We start from the raw sequence: 27,674 nt of genomic DNA, 5'->3' as shown, positions 1-27,674 counted from the left end.
TCTAAAAAACAGTTCAGTGCAGCCCTGGAGTGTTAATGGTACCAGGAGGACAATCCTCATTGTTATAATTTATTTTTTTAAATAAAGATACACATTGACATATCTTACATGCTTTTATTCAAATACGGGCAACTCAAATTAAAAACCACAGACTGTATATAAGACGAGAAAAAAAATTGAGTTATTGATACGAACTGTGATAATTTAATTGGTCTAAATCACGTGTCTGTCACGTGACCCAGCTGTCGGGCCCTACCAGTGTACACAGTAGCAGGCTGCAGAAGAAGAAGCAGCAGCAGCAGCAGCACAGAGCAGAGGTAAGCACTTCACCGGTCGTTGGTGTCTCTCCGGCTTTGTTAATTAACTGCTCACTTTGTCAACAAGGCCACCGACCTCTGGGTACTATGAAAACCTACGTGCTAATATTTAAAAAACCGATAGGATAAACAGTGCTAACGTGCTAGCTGTAGCCTGTTAGCGACCAAGTGCCAGCGGCGGATGGACGGAGCTCAGTCTCCGCTGATGGTCGCTCAGGCTCGGCTAGCTGGTCGGTTAGCCGGTTAGCTACCGCTGGCTGTTCTTTGTGGAAGGGGGGGAGACAACACAGACAAGCTAATGTTCACTCACGGGCATGTCGGTTAGCTAGATTAGCGTCACTGCACAAAGACGATAGCTACATTTAAACTGTGGAGATTAATCTGCTGACATGTTTTGATCTATGGAGCCAACACAGCAACATACAGAATCTAGCTATCTGTTGCTAGCAGGCAGCTCACGGTGATGGTTGTTTGGGCTGTTTTGTCATCATCTTCACCTGGCTTCAATAGTATTTTAGTATTAAAAACGTTATTTGTCTTTCTTTGCATTAACGGAACAATAAACTGGCGTATGTTACACTTCTGCTGGAGCAGCTGTTGTACCGCCACCTGTCTATAATTTAGTTTTAGTGGAATAGATGTAGATACTATTTCTTTCTCATTACGACAGTTGACTAAACATCCACCGGGTCTCGTTTTATTGTCAGATGATTGTTTGTCACCGTTTCATTTGGTTTTCGCTTCGGTCTTTTATCACATTGAATTGTTACTGTCGCCTTGGTACATCAGTGCTAGCCTAATAAAACGGGAGCTAAAATGAAACACGGTTCTCCTGAATAATTCAGTAGTTAAATGTCCTTCCGCTGAGCAGGATAGTCCTCGAACTGAAGTGATTGCTCTTCACGACATGAGTAAGTGATGGTTAATTTTAGGTTAGCGCATTAATATTTAAATTACCGACAGTGGGTGGCAGGTGAGTGCTTCCACCGCTTTTACACTGTTCATACCTTTTTTAAATTTTTATTCTTTTAAAATAACACACGCTTGTTTACTTTCTTAGCGACAGTTCTGTGCGATACTGACGTCCTGTTTTTGTCTCCAGCAGTCCTCCATGGGATCCCCGAGGCGGGTTGTAAAGACGTGATGACGTTACCGGGAGAAGCTGATGGAGTCCCTGCTCCTCCTCTCACACACACACGGGGGCCGCATGAGGAGGACACAGAGCACTGACATGACACACTGAACTGGACAGAAACGCTACGAACATCAACTGGAACCTGGGTTTGTTTTTGATCACATGACTGGAGTCTGCAATCTTCCACAGTGGATTTCTAAATCCTTACCCGGTACACTCTCGTATGTTGCCTTGTCATTTAAACATCACCAACAAGGCAGCTCACGTGATCAAACGCATCACAATGACTTGAATGAGTGCCTTTTTTGTTGTGTATGCAGCCCATTCAGCTGTATGACATCTTCAACATAGCTTCGCTAAAGAAGTCCACAGTTTCGTGACCTCATTTGTACTTTTTTGGGAAGTGTTCACTGATCACCTTTTTAATCGTTATTGCAAATCACCGAGCTAGCCGAGGGAAAGCGCGAGTACTATGCACCGTTGTCGCTATCTCACATCTGACACTGAACCAGTGACTTCAGCGGAGGAGAGGCTCTCATAACGGTACCGACCCCTCCGAAGAACCCCCGACCTCCCTCTGGGTATTTTTTATTTTCTTCTTTTATCTACGGGGGTGTGGAGAGCTGCAGGGATGTTCGCCGCTGTGGAGCACGGCCCGGTCCTCTGCAGCGACTCCAACATCCTGTGCTTGTCCTGGAAGGGCCGCGTGCCCAAGAGCGAGAAGGAGAAGCCGGTATGCAGGAAGCGCTACTACGAGGAGGGCTGGCTCGCTACCGGGAACGGTCGAGGAGTCGTCGGGGTCACGTTCACGTCCAGCCACTGCAGACGGGACCGGCCCACCCCGCAGAGAGTCAACTTCAACCTCAGAGGACACAACAGCGAGGTAAGAGGAGTTTCCTGGGTAAATTACATTTATTGTCTTAAAGATATAACAAAGTACATACAAGCTTCTTAATAAAACAGCGATAGGACATTTCTGATTAGTTACTTAACCCATCTACCCTGCCTCGAGCTCAAACTCTACAAAGCAAATACATACAACACACGTTTCTCTACATTTATCCGTAAGATAGTTTATTGATCCCCCTTCAAACAGTCTGCTTAAACCTCCTCAGTCCCGTACATCTGGGATGCAAATGGCTGTTACCAGTAGCACTCTGGGCTCACAAAAATATGATTTAAAGAGTCGAGTCGGGGAAGATTTCCTTTCACTTTTTCCTTTCCCATGCTGCAGCGTCGGGTGAAGAGCAATGTCCTTGAAGCTGCTGGTCTCTGTACTTATTTAGGGCAGGTGTTTGTCAACAAGCATCTTGTCTAGCACAGAGGTGGTCAGGTTCACTTTAGTTAAAGGGGGTCCGAAAACCTGTGCCATGGCACGCTTAAGAGTTTCAAGTCTTTCTACAGCAGTTTATTTCACTGTTTTAACTCGTAACTAAATAGATAGTTTCACCATACACTCCGTGTGGATACACCCGTCAGTATAGCAGTGCTGGCACCAGTAGACTGCAAACAGGTTGCGTTTTCTCTCTTAGTGGGTGGAGCTGTTGGTCAGATGGAGCAAGGTGCTGTGTCAGCATCCCATAAGGCAGCTGAGGGGAGAGTGGATGAATCCCTACAGAGAGTGACTGAAGCGCAGCAGAAATGTCATTTAACTCTGCCCACTTGAATCTGGTCCAAGTACTGAAATTTCCCTTTTTATTATTTTTGGTGCATGCGGTGTGGAGGAGGTTAAGCCTACACAACTCAAATCTACCCACTTTTTTTTTTTTTAACATATTTGAATTTGACTTTATGCACTTATTTGGGCTGATTTAAATTCATTATGACACATATTGAACACATGTGCTACTGGGAGAAAAGTGCACACTGCCCTCAGCCCGGCACCAGTAATGAAAGCAGTAATGTCCTCTCCACTTCCACTCTATATTTGATATCAAGCAATAAATAAATGCTTTGGGAAATCCATCACTTGCCCACCCTATGCATAATTTGGGGTTTCTGACAGTGGTGGAAATCACACTGCCTAATGACTTTTGTCAAGCGATGACAGATGTGTTCACTCACCCACGTCATCTTCTATCTGAGGAGGAGAGAACGCTCTTTTCAGGATACAGGCCAACCTCATGGGTGATATAGAGTCTCCAATACTGTCAAACCAACATTAATTCATTTAAAAACAAAAATTTTTTTTTTAATGCCGTGTCAATACATTTGGGTAACCTTTCCTCATCTCAAAGAAGCTGCACACTCAGCAGTTACGTCCCCCGACGGTCCCGTCCTTTAAACGTCAGCAGCGTCATTGAGCACTTGTCGTCGCTGGTGACGAGTGTCCTTTCACGTTAATTGGCTCATGTTAGGTTATGAATGACTACACACACACACACGCACAAATGCTACATGAACCCATCCTGTGGGAGTCCAGTCCTGCCAAGATCAATACTCATGGCAGCGTCCTTAAGTTTGGCCATTATTCCTGTTTGATGTATAGATCAAAATGTCCTGTGATCATTTAATGTAAGCGAGCGTCTGAACGGATGTGTCTTTTGGACTGGGCCCAATACAGGCAATGTAGTAAAGTACAGGGCGGATCTTAAGCTGTCAGACATCTGTTAAGAAGAGGGCAGACGGGTAGAGGACCGGAGTCCTGCAGAGCTCTGCACCGCCTCTCCCAGGATAGAGGGTTTGATTTACACTGGGGTCCACCCAGTTTGCACTCATTGCACTACAAGATAAAAGCATGTTGTGTTGTGTAACTCGGCTGTTGTCCGGTTGTAGCACCTGTTCCTAGGACTCTCATGATGTTCTTCAGATAATGAAAAGGCCTGTAACATATCTGTGATTGTCGCTCTCTGTGTTGTTCTGTGGGTTGGGCTGAGAGAGATAATAACAAGGTAACGGCTTCAAAGGGAGCGAGGTGTGTGTGGTGCCATGCTCCTTTTGTTCCCTCTCCCACAGACATCTTTTCACAGTGGGCGTGAGGAGAAACTTCTTTTGTTTTTCATTGAGCTTGGTTGCTTAGCAGAAGTGCTCAGACTAAGTGCACAGTATCGCATATCTATAAACATTTTGTTCATGTGTTTTTGTGTGCATGCTTTCAATTATACTCCATGTCAACCATTAATTATATTATTTTATTGTCGTGGTTGTAGCCCTGTTTGATTTCGTATTGTTAACTGTTAAGCGTGGTTTATGTTGTGTGTGCTTATAGTTTCATGACATCAAAAAATGTTGTTCCGTAAGAGTTTTTTTTTGTATTAAAACACAAAATAACATTCATTTAAGTAACTTCTTTTAGGATGATTAAAAATAAAACATCCAGACAAATAATAGTTGTATTGAAAGAAAATGTATCCTCAAATGTCCTGATACTATTTTTATAGAATTTTCTAAACCGAGCGTCTGAACTTTTTATCAGCAGGTGTGTCCGCTGCATTACACGAGAGAACAATAATGTTGAAAATAGATGAAAGTGTCCCGTCTCTCTAAGTGACTATACCTCTGATGCTGCGGCGTTATTCCTCGGGGACGTGCATCAGAATAGATCAATGCCTCTTTTGACAATCCACTGCTTTTTTTTCCCCCCATCATCGTGCTCTCCGATGCTGAACAGACTGAGCAGACAGTCACTAGGAGTCCGTTCCTTCTCCACGAGAGCTGAACATCCCAGACAGGCTTGACAATGACTGTCGGCATGTTGACAAGGAGTTTGGGAAAATTGTCTGCCAGCATCCCATCAACTGCTAGCTGTGCCATTAGTCCTACGGTGCAATCATATATATGCTTTAATATTTAAAAAAGTACTTTTATTTCTAGTGAAAATATCCACTTTTCTAATACGGTTCCATTGTAGATTTAGTATGCTGTATGTTGCACATACTGTATAGTGGTGTTTATTTTGAAGTTTTAAAAGCCTTCTTTTGCTGCAACATCATTGGCCCTTGAGGGCCTTTCACACAGAATGCAATAACGGCACCGCTGCTCTCTGAATCAGTTATTTCCAATAAAGTTCGTTGCATGGTGTATGCTGAGCCCAGAAAGTAGAACATGAAGAGACCATCTCAAGGGGGGATGTTGTCACTTGTTTGTGAGTTGTTGAGACTAACGCCCCTTTTTAGTGTTGTGTGTCTACTGAAACTGTTGAAAACATGTGTTCATACACACCTCGCTACCCTTCCCATGAGTCTTAGTGGTGGGTTATTGCCCAAAGGCAGGAGTCCCACCTGTTGGTTTTCCCCTTTGAGGCCAGACCCGGGCTCTTCACTAAGGCAGAAAGGGACTAATTGTCTAAGGGCCTTTAAAAGAGACTGGCGACCCAAAGTGCACCAGCTTATGTTTACCCCTTCACCATGTGGGATCTACTTCCAGTGCTGCTTCTTTGGGTTGTTGTTCTCTGAAAATGTTTCATGGGGTTTGTTCACTGAGGGAATCCCAATCTCAGATGAACCCCACCACCGTGTCTTGGTGTGCTGTGTGACGTTTTCATACATTAAAAAGTTGTCTCCTGACGGAACCTCATAAATAAGTCTGTTTCGATGGCCTGTTCGAGAACCAGCACTGATCTGGGACATGCACAGTTGTTTTCTGTGGGCAGGGAGGAGGAAGAGTTTGACTTCTGTGGTGCAGTACAACTAACATGTCTGCTCAGACTTGTTTACAGACCATAATAATGGATTGCATGACAGGAATAATGCTGCATCATTGTTCCTGCTGTACAAGCAGAGGAAAGTCAGAGGAAAGTTGTCACTTTTAATGGGCTGTGCTGCATTTCAGTTTCACTCATCTCCATCACCACCTGTGTCCAGACACTTGTGTCTCGTCACACCGCCTAAGTAGTTCCTCCTTCTGCACCACAGCTCAGTCCTCCTCCTGTCCTCCATCATGGCCTAATCCCCTGTGCCGGTCACTATCCCACCTTTACACAAATTCCTTTAGAGCACTTTCTTCTGCTCTCTCTTCGTCTGGCCTCTTGACATCAGAAGCCCTGAGTACACGACCCATTCACCGCATTAAAATGGTCTCACCAAATGTGCTTAGTGGAAATGGGTTTAGTGGGCTAATCCATCCTCGGAGAGGACACGTAGCATAACACTCGGGCTCGGCTGCTCCCTCACATCCAGGTGGACTTGTCTGCTCGCTAGAACATTTCCAAGAGAGACAGCGTGGCCTGGACGGTGCAGGTTCTTCTTGCTATGAGTGGTGTTTGTAGTCGGGGTATACAGTAAAGAGCGTATAATTATCGTTTTATTCATCTTCAAAGAACGTGTAGGGAGAAAATACAATCAAATGTTCTGCAAACATTAAATAATGAATCACAAGATTTTCAAGCATGTAACTGTTTTCCCGTTGCTACTTTTTAAAATCTTTGCATCGTTCACACCCAGTGATAAGCAATGTAAATGCTATTATCGGATATTGGTATTGATTGAGGTTTTATAACTTATCGCACGCTTGCTCCACTCGTAAACATTTCAGATTCAACCTCTGCCGAAGGTCCCGCCGCCCTTTCCTTCACGCTGCAAATCACTCCGGGCATTTACTTCGTCCCATGCTGGCTTCCTTGCTTTTTGTATCGGCACAACGCAGCGCTTCTTTAATTGAGTTTTGCGTCTGATTTAATATCATGTCAGACCCAGAATCAGAGGGGGTGGTAGAGGGGGGTTGTACAGAGAAAGGGAAGAGCCTCTCCTTCCTGCTCGGTTGTGCTGAATCAGATTTTATTGTTTATGGTCTTGACTTTCCAATAATTCTTCACTCATTAGTCAAGCGTGGAACCAAGTGTTTTTTAGAAATGGTATTTTACTTTCTCTAATTTATGTTTTTTAAATCGATAAGTCTGTGTTGTTTCAACTGTTATTGTAGTCCTGCAATCCAAATTTCCAATATGGGACGATAAAGGCTAAACTGAACTGTACTACGTTCTTTTATAATAATTGTAACTATGACACATTTTCTGGCTTATTTATATTATAAACCCTTGCTTTACTTCAAGCATGTGTACTGCATGTGTAGTTTCATCTAACAGTATGCAGTGTCACATAGGTATAGATGTGACAAAACGATCTTAAGCTATACTTTTGAAGCATTGTGGTCGTATTCCACCAGTCCAGCCTACTCATCCTTAAGCTTCTTGCTAAAAAAAAATAAATGTACAACTCCTTCGTGCCAGGGACCAGTGCTGCCCTGGACCCGAGTGCTCACGACTGCGCCACTGTGCCGCTGCACCATCAGTGTCCTCTCACTTCTGCTGACTCCGATGTAACCCAAAGCTGTCCCTTGATTTGATTTGGTCTTCTCGGTGAAGTTGTTGGGGTCAGCTCAGCTCCCCGTCTCTCAAGTCCCAGCAAGAGGCCAGGGCTGCAGTGACGACAACACGGCGCTGCAGGAGGGAAGACGCTGCCAACTTCACAAGGAGAAGTTGTCAATGGCCATGCACGGGCCAAGGGGCAGTATTAAAGTATCGTAAACATGTAGTCTCCTCTTCTCTAGGTAGTGGTTTGCCTGGCTTGGAGCATGTGACTATAGCTGAGATGCACCGATTGCAATTTTCTTCGCGGATTCAGATTTGAAAGAAAAGTCAAATGTGCCGATTGCGACTTTCTTTCTTTCTTTCTTTTCATTCTAAGATCTATAAATGAAGGCATACATAATCACTGGATTACTCTGAGCAGCATGCAGGGGAAGGATTTTTACAATATAATATATTTTAATATATGAATCGCGGTTTCCCTGATGTTCTAAATTAGTTGCGTTTATAGAAAAGCCCCTAATTCTAGTGAAAAAGTCGGTAAGTTGGCAACAATGTGTGTGTGGCTGAGAGTATAGTTTACTGTCTGAGCCGCTGTGGACACGACCTGAACCATCTTGCGGCGCATGCGTGTAAACTTGGTCAAGCTGGAAATCATCCGATTCTGGCCAATCAAGGCTTTTTCAGTCACGCTGCACTCTTGAAATGTCAAATTGTGTTATATTTAATTTTAAGGTACTTTGAATGGGCCTGGAGCACACGGGCATCAATCAACTGCTGCATAGCGGTTCATTTGTGTCGGTACTTGTCTTTGACCATGCAGCAAATGATAACCGATGAAGATCTGCGTGTTTGTTCCTTTCCTGCCCGTGATCCCTCTGGCCCCTCGCTGTCCTGTGGCTCCTCACTCTGATCCCGTCTGTCTCCATGTGATGTCTGATCTCCCAGATCGCTGCGTCACAGCTCAGCTGTCCCCCTCGCAGGATGCCTGACCAGCTCACACTAATCTCCACGCTGAGCTAAATTTACACACACACACACACACAGTATTCTCACCTCCATGAGGCTGCAGATAAGTGTGCACACATGCAAGACACAGCATGTGTGAACCTTATGCTAATTTTGTCTCTTTTTTTCATTTTGGCACTTTTTTGTTAGTTTATGCACAGTGTATGAATGATGTTAGAATTATGCAAACTGGAGCTCCTACCTCATCTAAAGCCTCATGTATACACTGGCTGGAGCTGCGTCAGGTTGTATAATACCATCCGGAAAATCCGTTTAGCTCACCAGAGGTTGCAGACCGTGCACGAGTGGAGTAACAACACTGATCTGTAGTCCCCCAATGAGATCCTTGAGCATGGAAATGTCTTCTCTTTGACAGTACTACGGCTGAAGCTGGTCAGCTTTGTGACCAACCGAGCACTGTAAGCTGCATCAGGTGACTGCTGTGGCTGAATGATGGATGGAAGGCCGTTTTTTTTTGTTTTTTTTTAAAGGTCCGTGATTATGGTCTATTCACATCACAATGAAATGGCAGCGGACCTGCAACGGGCCGGGTCTCGTTGTGTCCTCCTCCCTGCAGTTTGCCAGCTGAGACACACCTACAGATGCAACATTAGGATTCATACCACTGGGATTGGGAGTGAAAACACAGTAAATCTGGCTCACAGGACACCTTATTGCTGAGGGAGCGGGGCCAGGAGAGCGATGAATCCTACTGTTCGCTCATTACGCTGGAGGGCTGCACATGGTGTATTCATATAAACATGTTTGTGTGAGACGGATCACTTTAAGTTCACCTAGGATAACCCCGTCTTTTATCACTGCAGACATTTAACGATGCACAAGGCGGTGGCTGGTGGGGAATTGTTGACAACCCCTACAGAATACATGTGATTGGTAACAGGAGTTACCTCAGCATTGTTGCTGCTATTGCATAGAAACAACTTCTACTCATGAATGTTCCCTGTTTGAACTTTATTTATAGGAGCATTACTCATGTACAGTGAACTGAAAATTGCTTACTATATAACTTACCGTAAAACCAGGACGAAAGCTACCTGGGATTTCTTCCACCACATTCTGGTGATTATTAAACTAACTCCAGCCTGGCGTCAGACAATTTGTTTCCTGTTTTCCCGACATTGGAGTCTCATGGGCAGGTGATGTGTTGTGTGTGTTAATACTCTGGCACATGCCCAACAACTGGAGAAAGTTAAGGGCCTGGGGCCACACATTTTCCTGAGCTATTATTTTCAGGAGTAAATTGATCCACTTTTTTTTCTTTTTGCTAATTTGTGTTTATTGGGTAGCTTTCTTCGATATACACTCAAGATATTATATATATATATATATATATATATATATATATATCTCATAGATATTTCGATGCCACCTAACCTCTTGGATTTCATCAAGAAACAGCCAAAAGCACTAGTTTAGATAAGTTAGATTGAGGGTTTTATGAAAACCAAGCATCAGCATATCGTGACTAAGTTTCTTAGCGACAGTCCTGCCTGCATGTGCACAGCGAAAGCAAGTGGCCAAGAACTGCAGTTCTTCAAATAAATACTTTAGGCTGGCTCTAAAAGTGAGTCAATCTCCATAGATGCCCATGTTAAAGTCCCCAAAGCTTCATTTATAACGTTATTATTATTATTATTATTACTATTAACTTGGGCTGAGTGTCTATATCGTGTTATATAGCGCCGGTGTCTTTTTTTTCAGAGCGCTCTGACGGCTTCCCACACCAGACATTCACAGCTTCATTCAAAACCTCAGTATGTTTTGAATGTGGGAAAAAAAGAAGACATTTGGTTCAGCCCGAGTAGAGACGCTGTGCTGCAGCAAAAAAAGCCGCTGACTGAGATTACCTTGATCAGCATGCATGGGAATAAATTACAATATGACAGATTTGTGTGTATTTCCCACTTTCCCCCTGATGGTGTGAATAACTGTTGCGCTGCTCTGTCTTGTCTGTCCGTGTGCTGTCAGTGTCCTCTTTTCGCACCATGACAATATCGGTTGTGAATTTGTCTTTCTTCAGGTTTCAAAGTTTATTTATTTGTAGACAGACCAGTCCGGCCTGATTGACGGGCATATTGAGGGAATATTATTGTTTACTTTGTTTTTTTTCTGTAACTTTCTCTTCTCAGACACAAAAACAGAAATGTAGTCTGAACATTTGATTATTAATTAATAACACCTGTTCAACTGGAGCATGGACAGATGGGACTGTGTGTTTGTCTCAGGGGTGAGGAGGGGGATGGTGTTGTTGGGGGGGGGGGGGGGAAGAGCAAGACTGGGTGGCTTAGCCAACTCTCAGCCACTGATCTGTTGGACTTGCACTCAGAGAGCGTAAGCCCCGGTAAAACCTTCCCTGTGTTGAGTGTTTCAGCCTGTACAGCCCACGTGCTTCACTCAGCAAGAGCAGAGCTGCTCTCTGTTTCGGATTATTCAGCAGGGAATAGGCTGAGTCACGCTATAAAAGACCAGGCAGATAGACACACAGGGAGAGGGGGTAGGATGGAGACCGTAATGGGTGCCTTAGAGATGGATGACGCTGACAAAGAGAGATTATGGACAGTTTGATTTATACTGTTCTCTGCCGCTGATCCAAACTTCTTCCCCTGCAACTCATTTCTTAGGCAAATGACCATCCGTGTCTATAGCTACCTCTGGGGCCAATGCAGAAACCCATGTTTCTGTGTTAGAGGCTATACAGTTTACTATATGCCCACAATATAGTGTTGTCTGTAGGGACGTTCATGCATCAGTGCACCTTCTCTTTTAGATTACATTTCCCTTTAGTTACAAACTAAATGCTTTCTATAAAATTATGATCGAGACATAAGTTGTGCATGAAAGATGCACAACATCAGAAAGTATTCATCAGAAAGTATTAAGTCCCAAACAAGGAGGAACTCTCAGAAATGCATGTTATACGTGTGGTCTGGTTTGGCAACACATGAATCTCATTGTTTGTAATATTCAGGATATTAGCAGCTCCTTTGCAACTTTTTCAAAATGAGGTTGACCCACTTTGATATATATTTTTATCTGGTTCAATGCTAAATTTAGCTCATTGAAATGTGGGAACTTGGTTTTTGCTTTCTGGATTTGAGGCGTTTCAGCTGATGCCCCAATTTGGAGCGACTTGCGGCGAGTGTGCAGACAAGAGTTCAGAGTTTTGATCAAGGACACTCTGACAAGACATGGTGTTGTTGATCAACTCTCATTATCTGTTGTAGTTAAAGGAGCAAAGCTGTGTCAAAGGAAGGCCACTGCTAAATTCTTTTGTCCCCTTTTCTTTTTTTTTTTTTTTTTTTTCCTTCCCTTGTTTATTTTGTCTTGAAGGTGGTCTTGGTGCGATGGAACGAGCCCTTCCAGAAACTGGCCACCTGTGATACAGACGGAGGGATCTTTGTTTGGATCCAGTATGAAGGCCGCTGGTCCGTGGAGCTGGTCAATGACCGTGGAGCGCAGGTAAAATACACTACACAGAAATGGGACATGAACTAAATCACTAATTTAAAAACTGCATTTTTACTTTGACATTGAATTAGGGCTGGGCGAAGTGACTTATAAATAATATATCAATATTCTGGGTGGTATTTATTTATTATTGACAGACGGAGGAGGGTGGAGGGTCGGTTTTATTTTGAAGTCAGATCTTGCTGTAATGACTAGTACATACTCATCCAGTAAAACAACACGGGGAGCTAGTTTTACCGTCTCTTTCCATTACCGTTTCCTGAATACCGTTAACTGGGAAAACCTCCCAGACATTCCACTTGCTGATTTTGATGATAACTGCAAAGCGAGGTACAAATGGTAGGACTGATCCATCAACCACTGGCATCTGCTGAGCTGCGTCTGACACATTGTGACGGCAACTTATTATTTTATGATCAAGCTAGTTGGTAGATGACAGTCTGAACAATAGCTTCTCTCTTTAAACACATGGCCTATACAGTTTGAAATGGCCCCTTTGAGGTTAAGATTTTATTTCATACAAGTATTCATTTTATACTGACATTAGCAGAGTCATTATTTCAGTTGAGCGAGACCCTTTCAGTATTAACAGTCTGCAGGAGGGCATGTATTGTCATTTACCTTATCATGTGGTATTCTGACAGCACTGGTCACAATACTGGGAAAACACTAGTGACAAGTGTAAATGCCTTGCTAGCGGATCCTAAAGGCGGTTCTCCTCTTAACATCTCGTGTTTTTAAATTCTCATCTTTGCCATCATTAGATATTGAGAGCACCTAAAATACTTGAACACTGTTCATGAAGACCAGTTTCTCACTTGTGCTAAATAGATATCTCATGACATTTGACAGTGTTTGCTTTACAGAATAGGTATTAGTTAATTGCTAACAACTGATGTGTCCGGTGCTCTGTAGGTGAGTGACTTCACCTGGTCCCATGATGGTACCCAGGCTCTTATCTCCTACCGGGATGGCTTTGTACTGGTGGGATCCGTCAGCGGGCAGAGACACTGGTCCTCTGAGATCAACCTGGAAAGCCAGATCTCTTGTGGTATCTGGACCCCCGATGACCAGCAGGTAACACACACAAACACGCACGTCCCACAGAACTGTGACGGGTGCAACGTGTCCGCTTAGCGCTGTGCCAGCCTTTGAATGCTAATAGACGTAGAAGTTTCCGGTTGTTATTTTCCACTTTTATGTATGTGGACTTGTCCCTCGGAAGGCAGAGACGGGCCCTGAGGGAGATCCTCTGAGTGACAGCAACCGTTCTCTGTCTTGAATGTTTTGTGAGGCTATCTATGTATTTGCTTTCATGCTGTTAAGTTGTCAGCTCAGGTTAGACATCATTAAACTCTGTCTCTGGATGCGTCTCTGCCTTTGTTCATCGCCTTCATCCCATTTACCAGTTATTTTCCGTGTGATATGCATTTCTTCCGGCTTTCTTTGCTCTCTATCCGTCATCTCCGTGTCTATTTCTAAGTGTGCCTGTCTTCTGTCCCAGTGAAATGTCTTGTTGTTTTGTCTCTTTCTTCTTCTCCCTAATAACCCTCGACTATTTCTCTCTAGGTGTTGTTTGGTACTGCAGATGGACAGGTGATAGTGATGGACTGCCATGGGCGCATGCTGGCCCACATTCTGCTGCATGAGTCGGATGGCATCGTCGGTATGTCCTGGAACTATCCCAGTTTCCTGGTGGAGGACAGCAGTGAGAGCGACACAGACTCTGACGACTACTCCCCACCGCAAGGTAAGCATCTTGGGGTTAGATATGAATAGACGGCTCTTTGTGGCGTCTTCAGACACACAACAAAAATGCCACGATGAGACCTGATGTAAGTGTATAATCTGATGAAGAACTGGAGATAAACGGGTTTAGCTGGTAAGGAGTTGCGGCTATAAGGACTTTAGTGGAGAGCTGGAGTAGTTCAGCTGTTTCATACGTAGGTACCTCGGTGCAGATGTGGGACCATCTGTTAGCTTCTAGCTCCGCCCACCTTTTACCTCCATCTTTTACTGCGCCATCAATTCGTCCTCATGCTCTTAGTCCTTCGGGAGGGGGAGAGATTTCCAAAGTTGGGGGCACCAGGTGGAGAAACAAGTTATGGCTAGTAGGTCTGCGCTATGTCGTCAATAGCAACCTCGGCCCCCTGGTATTCCCATGAATATTTCATACTCTGAAACACATAAACGGTGCCTGGGTTCTCTGTCAAGTGATTAGATAAACATGAGGACCATATCTATGAAGGACATGTAAAAGACAAAGCTGCATACGTCTCAACACGCTGCACTTTTGACTGTCTTTTTGATGTTTGGATGTCTTTCTTGAGAAAACAGGGTTGTATGCTCTGTTCTTGAATAAGGCACCAAACTTCTATTTTGTCTGGAGTATACTATTGGACTAAAGTGGAAAATGTGTGAATTGAAGCTTATAGTTGGAAGGATAAGTCATTAGAAGGATAAGTCATTAGAAGGATAAGTCATTTGTGATGCTGATCTCACGGGCGATGAGAGACATTTAATGAAGCTTCAGAAGTGGGAAGGTGACTATTCAACGATTTTCCACTTCTCTGCCAGCGGTGAAGACGGGGAGGGAGAGACGCATTAAAACAAAAGAGTGTGACCAAATGGAAGGTGGGTGGGGGGGGCTGCGTTGAAAAGATGGAGGGCAAGAGTTTGAGGAGGAGGAGGAGGAGGAGGAGGAGGAGGATTGAGCTGACGTTGCCACTCTACCTCCTGTTTGCTCTGAATGCTGCAGTAGCTGTTGTCATACCGGGAGGTAGTGCCATCCTAATCATGTGCACACATTACACATGTACAGGGATATATAGTCGGTGATGTCTATAATGTGAATCCCTGGATATTAAATGTTTCTGTGGTGGCCCCAGTAATATTTTGTATAAGAATTTGATTACACAGGCAAAATGTTACTAACACATAGGTCGATCTCCTCCTGTTCTTTGAAGCATTTAAACAACTATTGTATTCTATTTAACTCCCTCTCACACACTTTTACAAAACACTTTTATAAGGACGCTTTATTACATACTTTATTTAGATTATTTTATGGCCTTGAAGCCGTCATGTTGTCAGATGTATTGTAACTAATATCATGTTTTACAGATACAGAACTTTTGTAGTGGGGAAAAAAGTTGATTTATTTGGCTATAAAAATAAATTTACAAAATATTATATTTTCTTACTTTTATCAGGTGTGAACAGACACACTGGTGTTGTAGCCGTAGTGCAAGACAGCGTTCAGACACCTGTCATACCAGCGGCAGATATCGCAGTGTAACGGTGTGCATTACTAGACTCTTCACGTACGACACACTGACGGTATACTCAAGTGGACAATCGCAGCCTATACCCAGAAAACCTGGAAAAGGAAATGAATCATGAATGAAGATGCGATAAGCATCTCTTTAAAATGTACAATAACAACACCAGCTGTTTGTACAGTTGTGCAATTAATGTGTAAATCTGTCCTCACTGTATTCTCAATGGCGCCATCTTTAACCCAAATCCCCCAGGACTACCCCATAAAAATTTTACCTGCAATGTCAATGATGGAGCCCTTGTACTTGTGTGCTGCGTTGACACAGTTGACTGCACACTATCTTTAGCATTAGGAGAGTGAGAACAAAAAAAAAACGTTGCAAGATAAACACTTGCATCCCACTTTTTCCTCCAATGAACTTGTGTTCAGAATGTCATAATTCAAATATTTGCAGGTCATGTCAGCGTTTCTATTTTTTTTTTTTTGTGCCTTCCTGTGCTAACGGCCTACAGACATTTACAATGGTAGTAATTAAGAACAGTTACCGGTGAGCCTGAGTGTATCTGGTGAGTTCACTGTCCAACATGTAGATGACCAGTGTGTATCTGCTGCACTGGGACGTGAGCAGCCAACCAAGAGAAGAGTTGTTATGTGGTTCGCTTTCCCCACATTCTTGCTGCTCTCACCGCCTCGTTTTTATTGGTTCCTGTTTTGTCTTTTTGCCTCCTTTTTTCTCTTGAGCCTAATTAGTCCCAGTTGCTAAGGCTGTAGTGGTGAGGGTCCGTCCTCCTCCTGCTGTGCTATTTTTTTCTTTTCTCCCTCACTTCCCCGCAGGCCACGCGGTAAAGCTGTAAAGTGCTTGCCTTAGCTGGAACACTGATTATGCTCTAACTCACTAATTTAACCGGTCAATAGTAATTGATTGGCCCCGATAGAAATTAGCTCTCAAGTCGACAACCCGACTGAGACACTAGACCGCCTATTCCTCCTCCTGCCAGATCTCTCTATCATGATATATGATGATGACCCATTATCACTGCACTGCACAGCACAACACACTGCATTTACAGCAGCACCATACATCTCATTTAATGCAAAACCCCATTTTGAACTGATTACTAATGAGAAGTAGTAACTGTAGATTGTGGATGTAATAAGTAATGTAACTTACTCTCTGTTTTGTCAAACAAAGTTAAACCCCAAGATAATGTTAATGTAGAATGAATTATTGCATTTTATTCAGCGCACAGGTGTGTATCATTTTAACACTAGTCTTTCCTGGATAGACATTGATTGACATCCACTATCCACTACACTGAAAAGGTGTATTTCTTTATTTACAGATTATACCGTGTACTTTAAACTGTCACACACCTCACATTGCCTGTTTACAGTGTTTGTGTTGTACTTGTGTCTCTTCCCAGTGTACAGCCAGAAACCACTGTTAACAGTCAGCTTCACTTCTGGAGACATCAGCCTGATGAACAACTATGACGACCTCACTCCCACCCTCATCCGCACCGGTCTGAAAGGTGTGTGGGTATCTTATAATTAATGCACGCCCAAGTGTTCCAGCAACTTTGTCTAAATTGCCTCCAAATGTAAATTCTGCATGACATTTTGGTTACTTTGTGCTGCAGATGTGGTGGTCCAGTGGTGCTCGCAGGGGGACCTCCTTGCAGTGGCGGGGATGGAGAGGACCGTCCTCTCCAACGAGCCCTCCTGTCTTCCCACCACCAGGAACGCACTCGTTAAGTTCTACAACGTTCGGGGTGAACACATCTACACACTGGACACACCAGCACAGGTGATCAACTGTAACAGGGTCAAACCTGGCTAACGAGTAGTCTGTCAACGTAGAATTGTATGTATTGTATTTCCCTTCCTCCAGTGATGAGACTCAATATGTATTTGAAGACCTAAGATGTCACTAGAAAACCTAGAAAAGACAGTTAAATTGGGCTCTTTGTCAAGTTTGTAGTAAAGTAATAGACTAACATAAAGTCAATTTAGAAACTTGACTGCTGTAAACAACACAAACTTAAGATGCTTATTTGTATTGCAGAAGACTGCTTTTCTCAGAATTCGCTCTAAGAAATGTACTTTAAAAATCCAAGTTCAGTAAAGACTATAACAGTCAGAAACCTTAACATCGACCCATATTTCATGCTGGACATTAACATTGTGGAAGGATGTAGTGCAGAATCTAATAAATGTGGCAAAACAATCTCATCCCGCTCTCCAATGCATCTCCTCTGTCGCCCTGCAGCGCCCCATCACTACGCTGTGTTGGGGTCACCGGGACTCTCGTCTGTTCTTGGCGTGTGGCTCGGCGCTCTACGTGGTGCGAGTGGAGCACCGCGTCGCCAACCTGCAGCTACTCTGCCAGCAGGGCATCGCCACAGCAGTGAAGGAGGAGAAAGACGTTGCCAAGCTCACCATGCCTTCCCGCCTCTGTTCTTACGTCACAACTGCTTTTGTCCCAACCATCAAGGTAACAAAGAACAGGAGGGCTTTAGTTTACTTTATGCGCAGCATTGCTTTCATAGCTTTCTGAGATTAGACTGCTCTCCAAAGCTAAGCATAACAAACGTATACAGCAGTACATTTTAGCTCATGCTAACACGACAATTTCAGCTAAACTGCAAACTCATGTTTTGTCTTCCAGCCCCCCATCCCTGATCCCAACAACATGCGTGATTTTGTGAGCTACCCAACAGCTGGAAACGAGCGTCTGCACTGTACCATGAAGCGTACGGAAGATAACCCCGAGGTGGGGGGGCCGTGCTACACTCTTTACCTGGAGTACCTCGGAGGGCTGGTGCCGATCCTCAAAGGTCGTCGAATAAGTAAACTGCGTCCAGAGTTTGTCATTATGGACCCCAAGACAGATGGGAAAACAGGTAAAACTAAAGTTCCTCCATTTTGGCAACCTCACCGAACAAAAACAAAACACCAGTTAACATGTTGCCTGATTAGAGTGTACGAGTTAAAATAGCTTTTCTCAACGGGGGGCGTTCAGAAAAGTGTGTTTTTTGTTTTAAATCATTCCAACATGTGTTGACTCAGCAGATATAACAGTTTATATTCCAATATGTTTTCTATTTTTCTTTAATCATTTCTTTCCATTTAAATACTTTAACTTGCATAACGTTAAAGTATTTTAAAGGTGTTACTCCCATGTCCTTGTTCAGTGAGCTATTACTGCCTTCTGTAAAACTGACTTGGATTTAAAAGATGTTCAAGAACCAATTTTATTTTTCTATGTTTTTGATAATAATCATGATTATGTGTTTAAATCATAACATACATCCAGTATATGTTTTACTGTTCGTAACGATTCAAACAGAACTGCTAAATGTATTCCTTATAGACACGTTTTCCTGCTCCAGTGCTTTTCCAGTTATTTGAGTATTCTTGAGTTGGCACTCGGAGAGCGAGTATGTTTTAGTCACATAGGGCAGACTGGGCCCATGTTAATTAAAAGCTGCTTAATGGGGGCTCTGATGGCCCCTGGGTTTCTCATAAATCAACCCGCACCCTGCCCACACAGTGATAAATGAAGCCAGCCATGAAATGGTTCCAGCCCATTCACACTTTAATGCCCATCAAATAAATTAGCTGGACCTAAACTGGAGCAGCAGTGGTTCAGACTCCATATGAATGAGGAAAAAGGGAAGAATTGAGACTACTGAAAATAGGGTTTGCACTGAATGGGTCTAAATGTTTATCTGTAGAAATGGGTGAACATTGCTGCTGCCATCATGTTTTTAAACAACATGAAGGTGCCTGGCTCTAAGTTGTTAAAAAAGACTTCCTGCAATGCCAACTTTATTTAGTCCTCGGGATAATACCCTTTGAGACAGCAATATTATAAACATTTTATCCAGAATCAAAGTATGATTTTTAGCATCAAGGTGGCATCGGTTTGCTGCATCATTGTAAACGAGAGAAGAAATAATGCACAATAGTAAACTTTATCTTGAGATCTACACATTTCCAATATATTTACTCTAAACTGACACATTCTTTCCATCTGCCATCTTGTTTTCTCTCCTCAGATGAGATGTACGGCAACAGTCTGATTACTGCCATGATCGACAGCTGTAACTGCTCAGACTCCAGTGACATTGAGCTGAGTGATGACTGGGTTGGCAAGAAGTCTCCAAAGATATCCAGGGGTAGCAAATCCCCCAAACTGCCCAGGTAACCAGACACCTGACCTGTGTGTACTGTAGCATGCCATCTTTAACTGCATTTCCTTTATTTATATGGGACATAGCAGCCAGTGGTCTGTGTGAAATGAACACATTAATACATAAATCAAGTCAATGTTTGCTTTGCATATTTAGTCAGATTGAATAAGGAAGCTATTTTTGTCGCCATTTCAATTCTTTAAAAACATTTCCCACATGATACCCAGTTATTCTGTGTTTGTTTAGGTGCTTCTGTGTCAATAGTGTGGCATCCCGGCAGTTATTTAACTCTTAACCTGCGTTCCTATATTATCAACCCTGAACATGAATGTGCACTGGAATGTTTTACACTTGTTTATTGGTTCACTGCATGCCTAAACCTTGTTTTTGTATTTGCTACCTTCTCTGTAGAGACTTAGTTTGTCCCTTTACCAACAGGATCAACATTGATCCCAGAAAATCGCCCAAACTATCTCGCACTACACAAGAGATATCCAGGTCACCGCGGTTACCTATACGAAAACCCTCAATTGGGTCACCGAGTCTAACACGGAGGGAGTTTCCTCTAGATGACATCACTCAGGTAACACAGCTGAATTCAGTATTTTCTTCTTGTTTGATGATAAGCTCACACATTTCTCTATTAGATATGTATTCTGTCAATTATTTTGAATGTTTTTATAAGTAATAATATTATCTTTGTTCCTGTCTTGTAGCAAAATTACCTTGCTCAGGTCACATCCAATATTTGGGGAACAAAGTTTAAGATTGTGGGACTCTCCGCATTCTTGCCAACTAATCTTGGTGCAGGTAACCTCAACAACTTCTCCATTAGCGATTAGCATGAAATAATAAATAGATGTCATTTTAATTTGTCCCATTTGTGAATTGTCTTTATTGTTATAATTCATACTCTGTCTCTCTCCCCTCAGTCATCTATAAGACAAGCCTCCTCCATCTACAGCCCAGACAGATGACCATCTACCTGCCAGAGGTGCGTAAAGTCTCTATGGACTACATCAATCTGCCCGTCTTCAGCCCCAATGTCTTCAGTGAGGATGAAGACGACCTGCCCGTCACGGGCCCTGCTGGTAGCACCGATGACAACCCGCCCTGCACGGTCAACATACCTATTGCCCCCATCCATAGTCCCGCCCAGGCCATGTCCCCCGCCCAAAGCATTGGACTGGTCCAGTCACTTCTAGCCAATCAAAATGTTCAGCTGGATGTCCTAACGAATCCCACAGCCACCCCTGCTGGGGCCTCTGCTGGTGGGTCAGACCAAAGCCAGGACACCATCCTGACAGCCCAGTACACAGTTCCCACCAGGTACACCAATCCTGGTCAGGTCATCTTTGGGGGACTAGAAATGAGTCGCCTAATGGTGGGACCCCCACCTTCTCATCATCCTTCACAACAACCGCAACAACAGCCAAGCCACCACCATCAACAACAGCAGCAGCAGCAGCAGCAACAACAACTACTACAACACCAACAACATATTCAGCACCAGCACCAACAGCTTCAGCACCAACAGCAACTCCAACAGCAGCAGCAGCAGATACTCCAGCACCAACACTTACAACAGCAGCAGCAGCTTCAGCAACAGCACATTCAGCAGCAGCTCCAACACATGCAGCAGCAGCATCAACATCAGCTCCAGCAGCACATACAACAACAGCAACAACTACAACAGCAGCATCAACAAATTCAACACCAACTGCAGCAACAAATACATCAACAGCAAACACAGCAGCAGCATCAGATGCAACAACAACAACAGCAGCAGCACCATCAACATCAGCAGCAGCAGTTTCAGATTCAAATCCCTGTTCCTTCTATGTCATCTGTGCTCCAGCAGGGGGCGCTGCAGATACAGATCCCTCATCCACCTGCGGAATTACTGCTTGAGAGAGCAGTGGGGGGTGAACATGAGCACCTACTGAAAATCAAAACCACTCGGTCAACTCCACAGCTGGCTGAGGGTGATACAGTGGTGTTCAGTGCCCCTCTAGAGCTCAGCAAGATGAACCCCCCACCCCCTTACCCTGGGACAGTGGCTGCCGCAGTGGCTGCAGCGGCGGCTGCTGCTGCTGCAGCATCAGCCGCCGCTGCAGCCTCCAATGCTGCATCTGGAACAGGAGGGAGCACCAGTGGGACTCCTCCCCCTGGGGACCTTTGTCTGAAGAAGGGAGAGTTATCACTTTATCCTTCAGGTCAGCAGCAAGCGCAGTACCCCACACCACTGGGATATGAGAGGATAACGACGTTTGACAGCAGTGGGAATGTGGAGGAAGTATGTCGTCCTCGAACGCGCCTTGTCTGCAATCAGAATGTTTACACACTCCAGGGACCTGGCAGCTCTGCCACTCTCAGGGTCACCTCCTCCTCCTCCTCATCCTCCGCCTCACAAGACAAGAAGATCCAGCTTCCCTACACCTCTGCAACACTCAACAGACTCACTGCACCTCGCTATTCCATACCCAGTGGAGACCCGCCCCCATACCCTGACCCAGCCAATCAGAACAGCGCTGTCGGCAGGAACCCTGGACAGAGGCTTGACAGCAGTCTGATCCATGCCACTCTCAGGAGGAACAGCCGAGAGGCCGCTCTCAAAGTTTCCCAGATGCTGGAGCCGCCCAGACCATTGCCTCCTAAGGCTAAAAATAATAGTGCACTAGCAGCCTCGTTCCAGCAGAGGGTGCCAACAGCCTTATACACCTGCAGTCAGTGTAGCAGTGGATCTAGTGTTGGAAGCACTGCCCCAGGGAGCACTAACGGAATAGCAGGAGGAACTATTATCAGACAGGATTTCCCTCCAGGGAATGGGGCGCCACACAGCACAGTTATTGTTCACTCCAACAGCACTACTCCTCTGGCCTCCCAGTCCTCTTACAGCCTGCTGAGCGCTCTTGAAGGATCTGGTTCTTCAGCAGCAGGAGGAGGAAGTAACAGAGACAGGGGTGATTATGTAAATTCAGCATTTAGTGAGGATGAAAGCCTGAACCAGTCACTGAGGAATCTGGCGCTAGGAGGAAATGATGCACCAGGGCTGGTTGTCAAACGCCCACCTCCCTATCAGTGGGACCCAGCTGCCACGGAGGAGGTGTGGGTTCCTCAGGAACGGACAGCAGCGCTGAATCCCACCGGACCCCCCGGACCCCACAAACCACCCCCACTTATTCTTAGCCCAGCTCAGCACTTGGATCTGTCCAGGCTGCCTTTTGTCCTTTCTCCAAAGTCCCCCACCAGCCCAAGTGCTGCATCATTTCAAGCTGCTGCAGCAGCTGCAGGCTACCAAATCTCTCTCCAGTACCCTCCAACAACTGCCTATTCTGGAGCCCAGCTACAGCCCATGCCGGGGTCACCATGCCCCTGCTCTTCCCCAAAGGAGATGGTGGCACCTGTACCCTTCTCACAACAGGAGGCAACCCTTGTATTACCGCCTGGTTACACTGCAAACCTTGCAAACCTAGCCTGTTGCCCACCCATGTATCCAGGAGGAAGTGCTTGTTCCGGGCTCCCCATTCCCCCTATTTCCCTTCACACTCCTTGGGGTACCTATAATTCTTGCCCGCCTATGCCCAGTCCTGCAGTGCCACTACCACCCAAAGCCTCCCACATGGCCATAGACAAAAAGGTCCTTTCGCCGCCGCCTCCTCCACCACCACCCCCACCGCCACCACCAGCAGAGCTGCAGAGCCATGGAGGATTACAAGAGGCCATGGCAGAGGCTGGGGAAGGTTTTCAGGAGGTACTCTCCTTGACTGAGAGCCCCGTCCCACAGCGGTCCGAGAAGTTCAGCAAGAAGAACCGCAAGCGGGTTGATGGGCGCGCTGAGGAGGCTAACGTGCCACCTTTGGCTGAAGGGAGCAAATTGAAAAAGGAGGGCCGAGCTTTGGGTGATTTCAACTCACTCATCTCAAGTCCGCGGCTGGGAGGAAGGGACAAGAAGAAGCTTAAGGGACAGAAAGAGCAGCAGTTGAAGACCAAGAAGCTGAATAAAGCTACTGCCAATAGCGAGTTCCAAGACAGTTCAGAAAGTGAGCCAGAGCTGTTCATCAGTGGAGATGAGCTGCTCAATCAGTGCCAGAGTGGTAAGAAGGGTTGGAAGACCAAGAGGAACATGAGGGCTGCCAGTGAGCTGGACGAGATCAAGTGTCGAAAGGCCAACGAGAAGGAGGACCGAGGGCTGGGCAGCCAGGGCTTTGTGTACGTCATGGCCAACAAGCAGCCACTGTGGAATGAAGCCACGCAGGTCTACCAGCTGGACTTTGGTGGGCGCGTCACACAGGAGTCTGCCAAGAACTTCCAAATTGAACTGGAGGGCAGACAGGTAAGAGAGCTCTTGTTCAAGGAATATCATCCACTGCATGTTATCTGTGTACTGAAATGACCATTACAAGTAATATGATGTTGATGAAAGTAGCTTCTACACTCTGTATTCACTTTTTTTGTTTGTTTGTTTTTCTACACAGGTGATGCAGTTCGGCAGGATTGATGGCAATGCCTACATCCTGGACTTTCAGTATCCCTTCTCTGCTGTGCAGGCCTTTGCAGTGGCTTTAGCCAATGTTACTCAACGCCTCAAATGAGGGGTCCCCTCCCTCTTTACCCTGAGTTCTATCTGGGATTTTAAACGCAATCTGTTGAAGGGACAGTTGTTTCATTTGAGATTAATAGACTTTGATTTTGGTGAGAACACTTAAATCAGCCCTGGTTATAGAGAGAGATACAATCATGCTGCACTACACAATGCTGCCACTAGAGTTGGTGCAATAAGCATTTGCTGCATTCGCCAAGGACGCCCTCCGATCTGCTCCATTTGGCAGTCAGTGGCACCTTGCAGTGCATGTAGGGCCAAAGAGCTGAGCTTTGGTAATCGTCATGCAAATAAATGCTGCTTTAGCTAGAAGAAGCTTATAGACATAACCGATCGGTTAACTGAGAGAATAAGGTGCAGTTTTCAAAAGAAGCAGCAGTAATACTTGAAAACCACACTCTGGAGATCACCGTTGTGTTTTTCCGAGAGCGCACAGGTACTACTGGGCACTGAAATCCATTGCTGTACAAACTTCAGTGAAACAGTTCCCACTTTATTATACTGCTTTTGCTTTTAGGATTTTATTAAATGACTCAACATCGTGGAGGGTGGGAGGTTATTTTTGTTTTTGCTCTCTGCCATTCCTTTTGTTACTCTCTCAGTCCATCTTGGTGGGAATTGAGGCTTAGATATATGCATCATTTAGGAGCACTACTAAGAGGTCACACATTTCACTGTAGTCAAAGGTGTGTCACTGTTAAAAACTGGGGCAGGTCAAGTAGTAAATATAGATAAGTTGAACTGCAATCTTTTCCATATATTTTCCTGGGACGCTGAAGGAAGAAGTGTTACTCTGCTACATGGATTAATTTATATGTACATTTTGTTCCTTATCTATTCAGATATGAATTTTAACATTATTGTCATTGTTTGTGATACACAATCGTCACACCCTGTCAACATGGTTTTCAACTTACTTGCTTTATTTGGGAGAACTGGTTGCTGAATTTGAATATTGGGTGGAAGGGGTGTACCGAATAGCTTTGACTGATACGTCCTGCACTTGGTGAAATATCTACATACGGTGACGCAGGCGCAAAAGAAGTCGCCAAGGCCTGGATTGAACAGCTTAACCTCTGGCATGAAGTGATTTGTCACCTGCTGTCACTTCTGTGAAGTGAGTGTGTAGTTGGGGTGGGGTGCAGGGGGGGGGGGGCGCTGCCCCTGCTCTTTAAGACCACGCTAAACATATAAGCAAGGTACAGGAAATATTTTTGTATATTTCCCCGATGCCATTTCATACTCTTTTCAGAAGTCATGTAAATACATATCGGTCACATGTAAATGTTGTAAAGAGACTTGGGGTGACTTTGACGGATGTCTGTTTGCACCTGTTTTCACTGTGTTTTAGGTGTAATTTCAGGTGTGGAGCGACGCTGTAGAACCGTTTAACTCAACAGCTCCAACCACAAAAAGAAAAGTTGACAGTTGAGATGAAATCATTGTCGCTGAATCTTTGAAATCAGAACTCCAATGAGGGGCGAAGCTATTGAAATCTGTTCATTCAGTAAGCTGACACTGAAATCTGAAAAGCTGTTTCTTTTTTTCTTTTTTCTTTTTTCAGGCAGTCCAACTTGTATTTGTGTTGAACTGAAGACACAGAGCGGAGCCAGCTGATAGGACCGTGGACAAGAGTAAATTATTAGGCAAATATATATAAATAGTTTTTATCTGTGTAAGATGATAGCAAAACACATCTAAATAGGGCCGTAATATTAGGCAGGTGTGACTCGGGTCACCTCTAACCTTTGTGCCAAAAGATGCATTTGCTAAAATTTATAGTTGGGGGCGGGGGGGGGATGGGCCTAGAGGGAAGTGAAACGTAACTCTTGATATAAAGAAAAGCGATCACTTTGGACCGGCTCTGTTTTGGTCTCTGAATTGATGAGATTATTACTTTTTCACGTGATCTTTCTGTATCACAGCCAGATGCATGTCTGTCAGAGGGGCGATGTGGGTTGAAAAAAGAAGTCTCTTATGATCCTAAAAAATGAAAACAACACGAGCATGTCATAAAGAAAATATCCATCTCTTTGTCAGTTGTGCAATATTTTCTTTTGGGGGGGGGGGGGGGGGGGAGAATCCCTTGTCGTCAATTCTGACCACAGTTTGATCCCATTCTTTTAGTTCAGCATCTCAGTTGCTGCTCTGTACATTTTATTTATGAGATTATTTCCTGAAGGAGATATAGTATCTATATATACTGTATATTGTGGAGTTTTCTGAACATTTCTTTGTGTTAATAAAAACTTGTGTAGCCCAAAATGGGGTTGGGTCAAAAAAGGGGGAGGGGGGGGGTCAGATTTTCTGTGTTTTGTGAAGTTTGCATTGGATGGAAAAGATGTGAATGAGTAAATGCCCAGTTTAGTGTAATTGGTAGACTAGTTATGTAGAGTGTAACTGTCAAGTCAAGGTGTGTCTGTATTCAACTGTGCAGTCTACCGATCCCATCAGTGTTAAATCTATTCTATTTAAATGTGTGTGGTCATGGCTTCTTACACATACACAAACATCGTTGACACAAGTTCACAAGTGTAAGCCACTGAGTTCCTGGTAAGAAGTTGCCTGTGGACTTCGGCTACGGGTTCACTTTGAACTGATTTCCTGAGATGACCTGTTGTAGATAATGTAGGATTTGGCTTTTCTTTAGAAAAGGTATGTGCTTTGTATTTGTAGATGTAGACTTAAATGACAAAAACACTTGAAAAGAGTCTGATTTGGTGACTGAACGTTTATAGTGAATGGATAGTAAGGCATGCCATGTAAATTATTTTATAATTGTATATGTCACGCATCTTTTGAATAAAATGTCATTGTTTTCTGAAAAATGCTGTCTTGTTTCCTAAATAGATCCATTATTTGTTGTTGAATTGAGAGATGGCAGTGTTCAAACGGCTATTGGACTGGACTAGAGTTGACACAAGGTGGCTCTATTGTCTCAAACAGCAAATATTATGCCTTCAAAATAAAAGGTCTGGAGAGCTCGGAAGATCAAACAAGTGTAATGAAGGTGCTCTTTGATGGGGAACACAAACGTTCAAAAAAGGTAAGCCTTTAATCATAATTCTAAACACAGACGGTGCTCTTACATGTTGAGGTACAGCCGGGTTACAACCAGCTCTAACAATGGCCCAGTTCAATTCAAGTGTCCCAGTAGGTCAGGCCAGTGAATGAGCATGCACAATACCAGGACCCTGAAACACAGTTATGTCTTACTTTCTCATGATTTTAATATTGTATGTTTATGTCATACTTGTGAGTGTTTTTTTTATTTTGTCTCACAAATTTGACTTCATATCGATGAGAAACAAAATCACAGACTTAGAAACTGATAATTACAAAAAATAGAAAGCTGCTAAATTGGGGATTCTCCACACCCCAACTAGACTCTAATTTGGGATT

At 44.2% G+C, this 27,674-nt stretch overlaps 1 protein-coding gene across 6 annotated transcripts; it reads left to right on the top strand.

The window, feature by feature from the left end:
* The first annotated feature begins 239 nt into the window (after positions 1 to 239).
* On the top strand, positions 240 to 27,100 carry tulp4a (TUB like protein 4a). Of its 6 annotated transcripts, XM_031875488.1 has the most exons (15): positions 240 to 317; positions 1,420 to 2,335; positions 12,056 to 12,184; positions 13,109 to 13,270; positions 13,763 to 13,943; positions 16,898 to 17,005; positions 17,114 to 17,280; positions 17,743 to 17,967; positions 18,142 to 18,376; positions 19,535 to 19,679; positions 20,081 to 20,252; positions 20,386 to 20,479; positions 20,602 to 21,728; positions 21,780 to 24,005; positions 24,148 to 27,100. In XM_031875488.1, the coding sequence occupies exons 2-15, from the start codon at positions 2,084 to 2,086 to the stop codon at positions 24,262 to 24,264; spliced, it is 5,340 nt and encodes a 1,779-aa protein (XP_031731348.1). In that variant the 5' UTR covers positions 240 to 317; positions 1,420 to 2,083; the 3' UTR covers positions 24,265 to 27,100. The 6 variants fall into 6 exon arrangements, with proteins under 6 accessions (XP_031731348.1, XP_031731347.1, XP_031731341.1 ...); XM_031875487.1 differs by having other exon boundaries at positions 20,108 to 20,252; positions 20,602 to 24,005; XM_031875481.1 differs by having other exon boundaries at positions 20,602 to 24,005.
* The last annotated feature ends 574 nt before the right edge of the window (positions 27,101 to 27,674 follow it).

This window comes from Anarrhichthys ocellatus, unplaced genomic scaffold (assembly GCF_004355925.1).
Source record: "Anarrhichthys ocellatus isolate YVR2014 unplaced genomic scaffold, GSC_Weel_1.0 scaffold91, whole genome shotgun sequence".
In the NCBI taxonomy this organism is placed as follows: Eukaryota; Metazoa; Chordata; class Actinopteri; order Perciformes; family Anarhichadidae; genus Anarrhichthys; species Anarrhichthys ocellatus.
The sequence above is the reverse complement of the archived record's forward strand: the minus strand, read 5'-3'. Positions and strand labels throughout refer to the sequence as shown.

Excerpts from the sequence above, each read along its gene's own strand:
- tulp4a (XM_031875481.1), top strand. The coding sequence starts at position 2,084 with ATGTTCGCCGCTGTGGAGCACGGCCCGGTCCTCTGCAGCGACTCCAAC. Across the intron at positions 2,336-12,055 it reads TCAGAGGACACAACAGCGAG|GTGGTCTTGGTGCGATGGAA; the intron begins GTAAGAGGAGTT and ends TTTGTCTTGAAG. Across the intron at positions 18,377-19,534 it reads CAAGACAGATGGGAAAACAG|ATGAGATGTACGGCAACAGT; the intron begins GTAAAACTAAAG and ends TTCTCTCCTCAG.